This window comes from Oncorhynchus gorbuscha, unplaced genomic scaffold, assembly GCF_021184085.1.
Source record: "Oncorhynchus gorbuscha isolate QuinsamMale2020 ecotype Even-year unplaced genomic scaffold, OgorEven_v1.0 Un_scaffold_1866, whole genome shotgun sequence".
Lineage (NCBI taxonomy): Eukaryota > Metazoa > Chordata > Actinopteri > Salmoniformes > Salmonidae > Oncorhynchus > Oncorhynchus gorbuscha.
In genome coordinates this window covers 67,501-80,000 of record NW_025744940.1, presented here as the reverse complement: position 1 = coordinate 80,000, position 12,500 = coordinate 67,501, and the positions used below count along the sequence as shown (strand labels likewise).

At 45.6% G+C, this 12,500-nt stretch overlaps 1 protein-coding gene across 1 annotated transcript in view; it reads right to left on the bottom strand.

Moving 5' to 3' along the window:
- LOC124017330 (voltage-dependent P/Q-type calcium channel subunit alpha-1A-like) overlaps positions 1-12,500 on the bottom strand; it is a gene marked incomplete at both ends in the record, with an annotated part of 87,810 nt that overhangs the window by 22,283 nt on the left and 53,027 nt on the right. The window contains 1 exon segment of the mRNA XM_046332585.1: positions 1,799-1,810. Coding sequence (XP_046188541.1) covers positions 1,799-1,810 — 12 coding nt within the window.

The following is a 12,500-nucleotide window of genomic DNA, read 5'->3' as shown; positions in this document are numbered from 1 at the left end:
ACCTCTTTCTTTCTTTTTCACAACATTTCATTACCCAGGAGAATGTGAGTGGATGTCAGGGTGTTATAGTATTATTACACGGCAGGATTATCATTTCAACAATATAATCCATGAGCCTGATACCATTATGGGCTCATAACCCTCAGTCCCAACAGGGTTGAATGGTTTCCTTTCCTTATCTCCTTATACTGCTGCCTATGAAAGGGCTGGATACCATTCCGGTTTATTGTCACCCTCAGATAAGTGATGTGACTTGAAGGAAAGGAGACGAGGAAAGGATGCTATCTGAGACGATTGGGACGTGGCCATATGACGTTGCTGATGTCAGTCACAAGATGTGACATCACAGATAGAACACAGAACAGTTCATTCAACCAGAAGGAGGAATTATTTAGTCTGTGTCATCAGGGCTGCGTCCAACATGTCACCCTGTTCCCTATATAGTGCACCACTATTGACCAGGCCTAGGGCTCTATAGAGGGAATAGAGTGCTATTTCAGATGCAGCCTGTTGTGGTAAATGACCAACGACATCCTGTGTTTTTATGTGCCTACTTCCTTTTATTCATAACAATAGGGGCTGTAGATCCCATGATTTGTTCAGCCTATAAAACAATACTAGGGAAAGAAAAATCTCCACGTCAAGGGGACCATATCAGAGAGTTGATCTTTACTGTAAGTGGAATGACAGCCATTTTAAAAACAAGGACCGTCGGCTGGAGGACTGCCAAGGAGCAGGAGCAGAGTGTGTGTGTGTGTGAGAGGTCTTTCATCAAGCCTTTAACTATGAACTGCAGAGGTCTGCTCTCTCAAATTCTCAAGACAATTCAATTCATTGGTGATTGATTGAGTCTGGTCTTTGGCAACTGTAGTGTGTTGTTTGTGTGTGCTTCGATAATCAATATGCCTTACTCTGCTGATCCTCAATAGACTGAATAGACTAGAGTCCTCTCTATCAGAGCAGTATGAGAGTATTAGAGAAAAGCTCTTCTCGGGATAGGCATTAAGAATTTGCATTTATAGCAACTGTATTATAGACACCTATACAATGATAGCATTAGCTACTATATATAGCAAAAGCATGTAGCGTTAGCTACTGTATATAGCATTAGCATGTAGCATCAGCTACTGTATATTCGATTAGCATGTAGCATAAGCTACTGTATATAGCATTAAAATGTAGCAATAGCTACAGTATATGCGATTAGCATTACCTTTAGCTGCAATACATAGTGTGAGCATCAAGCTACTATATATAACATTAGAATAAGCTATAGTATATAGACCTATACAATGATAGTAAGTAGCATTAGCAAGAAGCATGTTGCATTAGCTACAGTATATTATAGATACCGGTACAATGATAGCAAGTTGCAATTAGCTACAGTATATATCGCACTGTAAGACACCTATTAATACAATGATAGCATCTATGTTCATTGGTGAATTGCATCTTTTAGATTTTTAACACACGCTTTAGCTACATTAAGCAATACACTATGCATCCGGTTTGTACTGCATTGAATCATTTTAGGGGATATCATGAAGCGTTACAATTGGTTCCTGGAGGTGGAGGGGTTCCGGAATGGTCCACAGGCAGACCACATGTGGGTGTGACAACAGTGAATGGAGGAAGAGAAGGCAACGAGAAACGGCGAGAATGAGAGCGGAACGACTAGAGGAACAAAGAAAGAAAGAGAGAGAAGCCATTTTGGACCGGACAAAGAAAGAGAGAGAGACAGACAGAGACAGAAAGAGAGAGAGACAGTGAGACAGACAGAGACAGAACTTTACTTTACTTTGCGAAGCTCCTGTAGAAATCACCAAGGCAACGACAGCGAGAAAGGGTCAGTGACAGAAACAGAGAGAAAGAACAAAAGATGGAGGGATAGGGAGAAAGAGAGGAAGAAAGACAGAGACACACTTACAGAGATAGAAAACACAGCTAGAGACAGGAAAGGGGGAAGGGGTTTGGAGAAGGAGAAAACACCCATATGAGAGACAGACAGAGAAAATAGGAGAGGAAAGCAAGATGGAGTGCTTTTGGATAGATATAAACCCCACCCCCTCCCCAACACTCTGACTCCTCCCACCAACTCTGGTTGCTATGACAACAACTGTGATGTCGAAGATGGAATGTTTACATACCTGTTCACAAAAAAAATTACACTTACTTATTTCCTTTGATTACCTTAATAATATTGGTAATAGTGCAGATCCATTTCTTTTGATTACCTTAATAATACTGGTAATAGTGCAGATCCATTTCTTTAGTGGAGACCTTTTTTCTTATTACATAGAAAGCCTTACTGAGACTAAAAGCCTTACTGATCTAAACATTACTCAATTCTAACAATTGTAACTAGGTTCTGTTACAAAAGGTGGCGAAGTCTTAAACCTGTCACATGCATTATTACCTATTTACCTGCTATTTACAATACTTACTACATTATTAGTAGTACTACTATTAATACATACAGTGCTACTTACTACTATGAATATTACTAGCATTATATATACTATTATCATTACTTCTACTCACTTACTACCTACACTATTATATTATACCTAGGCTGCAGTCCAAACTCAAAGTAGACAGCCCTCTGCCGTAAACCCTCTGCCCTTGAATGACGTTTTACATCCAAGTGTACCTTAAATGTCACTTGCCCAAGTGAGGGAGAGTGATGATCGGAGAGGCAACGTCCTTGGTGGAAATCTTGAAGTTTAACTTAAAAACAACCAACCTAAAGCTATTAATGTACCTAGTAAGCTAACGTATCCAACAAGCACTCCTGTCAGGTAGTTAGCTACAGTTACCTATAACTGGCTAGCTCGTTTTATAGTTTGATGATTTATTCCAATAAATTACAGAATTCCCCAAAATATATTTATGAAGCTATCTACATTTTTTTTAACCCCCTTTTCTCCCCATTTTCGTGGTTTCCAATTGGTAGTTACAGTCTTCTTACAGTCCATCGCTGAAACCCCTGTACCGTCTCTGGAGGTCTGAAGTGTCAGCGTGCATTGTGCCTGGACCCCAAAGAAGTCGCTAGTGTGCGATGGGACAGGAACATCCCTGCCGGCCAAACCCTCCCCTAACCCGGACGACGCTGGGCCAAACCCTCCCTAACCCGGACGACGCTGGGCCAGACCCTCCCTAACCCGGACGACGTTGGGCCAAACCCTGGGCCAAACCCTCCCTAACCCGGACGACGCTGGGCCAAACCCTCCCCTAACCCGGACGACGCTGTGCGCCGCCCCATGGATCTCCAGGTCGTAACCCGGACAGAGGCTGGACTCAAACCAGGATCCAGTGCCTTAACCACTGGCCACTCGGGAGGTGAGCTATCTTACTTTTTATAGGCTCCTCACTACGGACTAAGCCAATTTGCCAACGATAAAATCCAAATTTTGTCTGACCACCAGAGTTTGACATGTGACTACAGTTTGCAGAATGCCATATCAGCCCCACAAGTGATCAAAGTTCCACTCCCTCCTCCGAGCTAAAGCGAGGTGAGCTAGTTGGACTCCGCTAATCAAACTGCATCCGGTTTCGATAGGCTCCAGAGGGAAAGTGGCAGGCGCTGAGGGCTGAGGGGGAGTGTTTGGAAGCCTTACTCTCCTGTTGGATCCTCAAAGCCAGAGGTAAAATGGCCAAATTTTGTCTGACCACCAGAGTTTGGCATGTGACTACAGTTTTGGACTGAGCCCTATCTCCTGTTGGATCCTCAAAGCCAGAGGGAAAGTGATCAAAGTGTTTGGACTCCCTCCTCCTGTTGCCTCAAAGCCAGAGGGAAAGTGGCAGGCGCAGAGGGCTGAGGGGGAGTGTTTGGACTGTAGCCCTACTCTCTGTTGGATCCTCAAAGCAATCAAACTGCATCCAGAGGGCTTTTTGGACTGTAGCCCTACTCTCCTGTTGGATCCTCAAAGAGAGGGAAAGTGGCAGGCGCAGAGCCTCCAGAGGGAAAAGTGGCAGGCGCAGAGGGCTGAGGGGCCAGAGTGTTTGGACTGTAGCCCTACTCTCCTGTTGGATCCTCAAAGCCAGAGGGAAAGTGGCAGGCGCAGAGGGCTGAGGGGGAGTGTTTGGACTGTAGCCCTACTCTCCTGTTGGATCCTCAAAGCCAGAGGGAAAGTGGCAGGCGCAGAGGGCTGAGGGGGAGTGTTTGGACTGTAGCCCCTACTCTCCTGTTGGATCCTCAAAGCCAGAGGGAAAGTGGCAGGCGCAGAGGGCTGAGGGGGGAGTGTTTGGATCCTCAAAGCCAGAGGGAAAGTAGCCCTACTCTCCTGTTGGATCCTCAAAGCCAGAGGTAAAGTGGCAGGCGCAGAGGGCTGAGGGGGAGGTTTGGACTGTAGCCCTACTCTCCTGTTGGATCCTCAAAGCCAGAGGGAAAGGGCAGGCTGAGGGGGAGTGTTTGGAGCCCTACTCTCCTGTTGGATCCTCAAAGTTGGATCCTCAGAGGTAAAGTGGCAGGCAGAGGGCTGAGGGGGAGTGTTTGGACTGTAGCCTTAGTTGGATCCTCAAAGCCAGAGGTAAAGTGGCAGGCGCAGAGGGCTGAGGGGGAGTGTTTGGACTGTAGCCCTACTCTCCTGTTGGATCCATTCATTGATGGTTAGAGGGATCGGTTCGGCCCTCTACGTATCTCTCTATCCCTGTATTCATTCAACAGCAATACTTATCGATCCTACTCAGCAATTTATTTAGTCAAATAACTAAACACAATATTCCACTAAGTTCTCTCTAAATAGGTGGAGAAGTCAGGTGGAAAGTCCCTGAAGCCTTTCTTCACAGTAACGGCTGTATTAATTTAACAGTAAAACTGATCTTATCTCTTAATAACCATCAATTAGCCAGGTCTTAACTGAGACAAACATCTCATTAAATCTATTGTTATCTAATGGGCCCCGCAAGGCACGGACGTACTGTAATACTGTACAACACAGGGCAGTTTAGGCCTGGGATCTAACAAATGTATTTTGGGGTAGTTTTCTGCTCATTGAGAGAGAACCGTAAATATTGTAGACACCGTAGAATAGTGGATACTGTTCATCTACATACGGTAACCATAAAAACAGACACGCGCACGATACATGCATACACACACAGGCATACACACACAGGCGTAAGTACGCACGCATATAAACACACACACACACACAGATTCAAATGCATAGTCAAAGTGGCTCGTAAACATGCAGTTCTCCATCATTGTGACAGTCCAGTGTCATTCAATGACGGTGCCAGAAGCGGATTTGTTGAGTCAGAAACCTTAACTCGACAGTCTTGTCTCCCCCTATGTGAGACTCAACAAATCAAGGCTCCACAGAAACCAGTGGAGCCCTAACCCTGAGCATCAGGGTAGCCCTGAGCAAATGGAGGAAGTGGACAAGAGGAGGAGTAAAGGAGAAGAGGAAGGGAGCGGGCTGGGAAGGGTGGAGAGGAGGAGGGTTGACAGGTTGGGGGAGGGGAGAACAGGCCACCAAGGAGGTAAGGAAGGCAGAGAGGAGAAAAGGAGGAATAAGGAGAAATATCACAGGAACAAGGAAAGGGAGGAAAGAGAGAAGTAAGGAGGGAGAAAGGAGGGAGGGAAGCATCCTCTTGGAAGGGAGGGAGGGGGACGTCATGCTGGAGAGGGTGCAGTAGGCCAGTGGAGTGATTTTAAACTCGCAGAGAGAGTCAACAAACCTATCAGTCTCCATAGAAACAGCCACGTTGAGGACCACCAACTATAGGCAGTTCAAACTACTGTCATACACTACAAACATACACATCATACATAACAATATACAGTGGCTTGCGAAATATTCAGCCCCTTTGGCATTTTTCCTATTTTGTTGCCTTACAACCTGGAATTAAAATTGATTTTAGGGGGGGTTTGTATCATTTGATTTACACAACATGCCTACCACTTTGAAGATGCAACATTTTCATCGTGAAACAAACAAGAAATAAGACCAACAAAACAGAAAACTTGAGCGTGCATAACTATTCACAGCCCCAAAGTCAATACTTAGTAGAGACACCTTTTGCAGCAATTACAGCTGCAAGCCTCTTGGGGTATGTCTCTGTAAGCTTGGCACATCTAGCCACTGGGATTTTTGCCCATTCTTCAAGGCAAAACTGCTCCAGCTCCTTCAAGTTGGATGGGTTCTGCTGGTGTACAGCAGTCTTTAAGTCATACCACAGATTCTCAACTGGATTGAGGTCTGGGCTTTGACTAGGCCATTCCAAGACATTTAAAAGTTTCCCCTTAAACCACTCGTTTTGCTTTATCAGTATGCTTAGGGTCATTGTCCTGCTGGAAGGTGAACCTGCGTCCCAGTCTCAAACCTCTGGAAGACTGAAACAGGTTTCCCTCAAGAATTTCTCTGTATGAAAAACATCCCCACAGCATGATGCTGCCACCACCATGCTTCACGGTGGGGATGAGGTCCTTGGGGTGATGAGCGGTGTTGGGTTTGTGCCAGACATAGTGTTTTCCTTGATGGCCAAAAAGCTTAATTTTTGTCTCATCTGACCAGAGTGCGTTCTTCCATATGTTTGGGGAGTCTCCCACATGCCTTTTGGCAAACAACAAACATGTTTGCTTATTTTTTTCTTTAAGCAATGGCTTTTTTCTGGCCACTCTTCCGTAAAGCCCAGCTCTGTGGAGTGTATGGCTTAAAGTGGTCCTATGGATAGATACTCCAATCTCCGCTGTGGAGCTTTGCAGCTCCTTCAGGGTTATCTTTGGTCTCTTTGTTGCCTCTCTGATTAATGCCCTCCTTGCCTGGTCCATGAGTTTTGGTGAGTGGCCCTCTCTTGGCAGGTTTGTTGTGGTGCCATATTCCTTCCATTTGTTAATAATAGATTTAATGGTGTTAAAGGTTTCTGATGTTTTTTTTATAACCCAACCCTGATCTGTACCTCTCCACAACTTTGTCCCTGACCTGTTTGGAGAGCTCCTTGGTCTTCATGGTGCCACTTGCTTGGTGGTGCCCCTTGCTTAGTGGTGTTGCAGACTCTGGAGCCTTTCAGAACAGGTGTATATATTCTGAGATCATGTGACAGATCAAGTGACACTTAGATTGCACACAGGTGAACTTTATTTAACTAATTATGTGACTTCTGAAGGTAATTGGTTGCACCAGTTCTTATTTAGGGGCTTCATAGCAAAGGGCATGAATACATATGCACTCACCACTTTTCCGATTTTGTTTTTGTTGAATTTATTTGAAACAAGTAATTTTTTGAATTTCACTTGACCAATTTGGACTATTTTGTGTCTGTCCATTACATGAAATCCAAATAAAAATCCATTTAAATTACAGGGTGTAATGCAACAAAATAGGAAAAACACCAAGGGGATGAATACTTTTACAAGGCACTGTATATGTACTGATCAATGCTGTTCATATATACACCCTTGTATGTACACCTTCCTCAGTCCTTGTGGTCTCCTAGCGTTGTACTTGTCACACTCTTTCAATGCACATGTACAATTACTGCATGTTACATCATCAATCAAGTTACCCTAGCGACCTTGTTATTGTCACATTCATGCTACCTGAACAATCTAGTAACCATAGCAACCTGCAGCTGTCCAGAAACACAAAAGGTCACCTTGGTAGCACCATAGAGATCCAATTAAATTACTAGAGGGGCCATGTCATAAATCCTCAAAGGTCCAGAATGGGGTGAAAATGGATGCAATATTGGACAGGGAGAATTTCAAACCAGTCTAATTGGAATGACTGGCAGTAGATTCCTGATTTTACTTATGTGGGAAAATAAAAGTAAGGCATGTGATATATCAGAAATTGTGTAATATAATTATTGTCAACCTAAAATATTGTCATATGATTACAAAGATAGTTTATAAGGGTTTATACAAATTGTCTGTATTAATAGCCAGTGTTGTAAAGTACTTAAGTGAAAATAGTAGTTTTTTGGGGTATTTGTAATTGACTTTTTATATTTTTCGACAACTTCACTACATTTCTTATTTTTTAACCCCCTTTTTCTCCCCAATTTCGTGGTATCCAATTGTTAGTCGTTACTGTCTTGGCTCATCGCTACAACTTCCGCACGGACTCGGGAGAGGCGAAGGTCGAGAGCCATGCGTCCTCCGAAACAACAGCGCACATCCAACCCGGAAGCCAGCCGCACCAATGTGTCGAAGGAAACACCATACCCCTAGGGACCTGGACAGCGTGCACTGCGCCCGGCTCTCCACAGGAGTCGCTAGTGCGTGATGAGACAAGGATATCCCTACCGGCCAAACCCTCCCTAACCCGGACGACGCTAGGCCAATTGTGCGCCGCCCCATGGGCCTCCCGGTCGCGGCCGGCTGCGACAGAGTCTGGACTCGAACCCAGAGTCTCTGGTGGCACAACTTCACTACATTTCTAAATCAAATAATGTACTTTTCTAGCCATCTATTTTCCCTGACACGCAAAATTACAGGAAAATGGTCCAATTTACACACTTATCAAGAAAACATCCCTGGTCCTCCCTACTGCCTCTGATCTGGAGGACTCACTAAACAGAGAACATCCCTGGTCATCCCTACTGCCTCTGATCTGGAGGACTCACTAAACAGAGAACATCCCTGGTCATCCCTACTGTCTCTGATCTGGAGGACTCACTAAACAGAGAACATCCCTGGTCCTCCCTACTGCCTCTGATCTGGAGGACTCACTAAACAGAGAACATCCCTGGTCATCCCTACTGCCTCTGATCTGGAGGACTCACTAAACAGAGAACATCCCTGGTCCTCCCTACTGCCTCTGATCTGGAGGACTCACTAAACAGAGAACATCCCTGGTCCTCCCTACTGCCTCTGATTTGGAGGACTCACTAAACAGAGAACATCCCTGGTCCTCCCTAATCCTCTGATCTGGAGGACTCACTAAACAGAGAACATCCCTGGTCCACCCTGCCTCTGATCTGGAGGACTCACTAAACAGAGAACATCCCTGGTCCTCCCTACTGCCTCTGATCTGGAGGACTCACTAAACAGAGAACATCCCTGGTCATCCCTACTGTCTCTGATCTGGAGGACTCACTGAGAACATCCCTGGTCCTCCCTAATGCCTCTGATCTGGAGGACTCACTAAACAGAGAACATCCCTGGTCCACCCTACTGCCTCTGATCTGGAGGACTCACTAAACAGAGAACATCCCTGGTCCACCCTACTGCCTCTGATCTGGAGGACTCACTAAACAGAGAACATCCCTGGTCATCCCTACTGTCTCTGATCTGGAGGACTCACTAAACAGAGAACATCCCTGGTCCTCCCTACTGCCTCTGATTTGGAGGACTCACTAAACAGAGAACATCCCTGGTCATCCCTACTGCCTCTGATCTGGAGGACTCACTAAACAGAGAACATCCCTGGTCCTCCCTACTGCCTCTGATCTGGAGGACTCACTAAACAGAGAACATCCCTGGTCCACCCTACTGCCTCTGATCTGGAGGACTCACTAAACAGAGAACATCCCTGGTCATCCCTACTGTCTCTGATCTGGAGGACTCACTAAACAGAGAACATCCCTGGTCCTCCCTACTGCCTCTGATTTGGAGGACTCACTAAACAGAGAACATCCCTGGTCCTCCCTAATGCCTCTGATCTGGAGGACTCACTAAACAGAGAACATCCCTGGTCCACCCTACTGCCTCTGATCTGGAGGACTCACTAAACAGAGAACATCCCTGGTCCACCCTACTGCCTCTGATCTGGAGGACACACTAAACAGAGAACATCCCTGGTCATCCCTACTGCCTCTGATCTGGCGGACTCACTAAACACAAATGCTTTGTTTGTAAATGATGTCTATCAGTAATTTAAAAAATTTAGAACATTGTGCAGTCTGGTTTGCAACCTCTTAAAAATATGTATGTTTACACAATTTGTTTTTTTGATTTTCCACCATTTCATGTCAGAAGACAGCGATCTAGCGATACAGACCTTCCTAGGACCATTTGGGCGGCAGATAGCCTAGTGGTTAGAGCGTTGGACTAGCAACCGAAAAGTTGCAAGATTGAATCCCCGAGCTGACAAGGTAAATTCTGTCATTCTGATCAAGGAAGTTATTAACCCACTGTGCACAGGCCATCATTAAAAATAAGAATTTGCTCTTAACTGACTAGCCAAGTTAAATAAAGGTTTAAAAAAATGGTCCTGTCAAATAAACTTGTATTGGACTCCCTCTGGTGGTCAGCAGCAGCATCACATCCATTTATATCACTGCAACGTAACCTTCCGAGCACTATGATAAATAATGGGACCTACACACTTCCTTAAACCTAAAGTAAGTAAAAAAATATGTATATATATTTGTGGAAGTTAAACAAAATGCCCTTTACATAGGCCTTCTCCCCTTTGCTATAGGAGGGGTGCACACTGTTTCAATGGCCCAAATGTTTAGACAATCACACATTTGATAGATTTTGACTCTCACTAATGTCATGATATGTTTGGTAAGGTAATAAAGAAGGTGAAATATTTTGGGTAGCTGTTCCTAAAACAGACTATAACTGACACTATGATACTATTTTATGGGGCGGCATCATTCCTCTAAAACTGGCTGGCTAGCTAGCTAACAAACACAGTGCAGATAAATTCTTCAAATTCATTATTTTACACAATATCTTATCACAATGCCCTGACCAAAATGGCTGACCTTTATCCCATCATAAGAAGGTTCATGACCATTCTAGTATTCTAATTCCTAATTCTATGTGTAGCACAGTTCAAAACATTGGTCACATTCTCCATCATAGAATGTTAGTGACATCTCAATCCGACATTGCCGTGAAGACAACTGGAAACGTTCAGCTTCTTCCTCTTGTTACATCATCAACACTGTCAACACCTCATCGTAACACATCCCAGCCAGGTGTGTGTGATGTCATCATGTAATCCATGTGAGTACCGGTGCAGGCATGCCATTGGAGCTGAGGAGGATGTACACACACACTCTCTTTCATTCTGTCCTTCTCTCTCTCCTTCCTCCACCTTCCGCCTCTCGTCTCCATTCTCTCGCTCATTCATACTCAGGCACATATATCCATATACAACTGTCGATATGCGGACAATATCTCAAGATAAAAATCATTCCACCCTCAGTGACCTGCCCGAAAACATTCACCCCTCTCCTCCCTCCTTCCCTTTCTCGGCTCCCCCAGGCTCCCCCAGGCTCCCCCAGGCCGTGCAGAGGATAATAAATAGTCAAATACCTGCTCTTCTGGTGGATGAGTGGAGTGATTACCGGTAACCATTAACGGGTGTGTAAAGGTGTGTGTGTGAGTGTGTGAGGTGTGCGTGTGTGAGGTGTGTGATATAACGGGAGGACAGGGCAAGGTGTGTGCCTCGCAGCTCTGAACCAGAACGACCTGGGCACTAGAGGGTTACCGGGTGCCTGGGGAACCCTCAGCCTCACACAGCGTAAGGGGACAGGGGCGCTCTCAGGGGGGAGGTTTGGGTGAGGGGGTGGGAGGGAGAGGATGATTGGGTGCAGTTGAAGGCTGGGAGATGTGGAGAAAGTTCGGGGAGGGATTAGGTGGTCGGGTGATTGGGTAGGGGTGCATTTAGTGGGGTTTGGGGGAGTTGGGAGGTTTTTGGGGGAAGGCAGGTTGGAGGGGGATGCAACAGTGAGCTAGGTTGGGGAGGGAGGTGGGAGGCAGGGGTTAGATGCAAGTAGTTGGGTGGGAGGGCAGCTGAGGGCTAGGTTTGGGAAGGTGGTGGTGGGGGGGTGTTGTAAGGTAAACTGAAGGAATCATTAGTAAGATGGCCGGCTGACTTGTGGCTGGTTGAGAGGAGTGTAAAGAGTGAAATGTGCAGATGTGATGAAATAATGAATGAAAGACATGGAAAAGGCAGATGTAGACTAGAGAGTTGAGTCTCATAGTGAGAGAGTGGATGAGACACAAAGACACAGAGATGGAGAGGCCGCTTAGGACGGAGAGAGAGAGAGAGAGAGAGAGAGAGATGGGTAGAGAGAGAGAGAGAGATGGGTAGAGAGAGAGATGGGTAGAGAGAGAGAGAGAGAGATGGTTAGAGAGAGAGAGAGAGAGAGAGAGATGGGTAGAGAGAGAGAGAGAGAGAGAGAGAGAGAGAGAGAGAGAGAGAGAGAGAGAGAGAGAGAGAGAGAGAGAGAGAGGGTAGAGAGAGAGAGATGGGTAGAGAGAGAGAGAGAGAGATGGGTAGAGAGAGAGAGAGAGAGAGAGAGAGAGAGAGAGAGAGAGAGAGAGAGAGAGAGAGAGAGAGAGAGAGAGATGGGTAGAGAGAGAGAGAGAGAGATGGGTAGAGAGAGAGAGAGAGAGAGAGAGAGAGAGAGAGAGAGAGAGAGAGAGAGAGAGAGAGAGAGAGAGAGAGAGAGAGAGAGAGAGAGAGAGAGAGAGAGAGGGTAGAGAGAGAGAGATGGGTAGAGAGAGAGAGAGAGATGGGTAGAGAGAGAGAGAGAGAGAGAGAGAGAGAGAGAGAGAGAGAGAGAGAGAGATGGGTAGAGAGAGAGAGAGA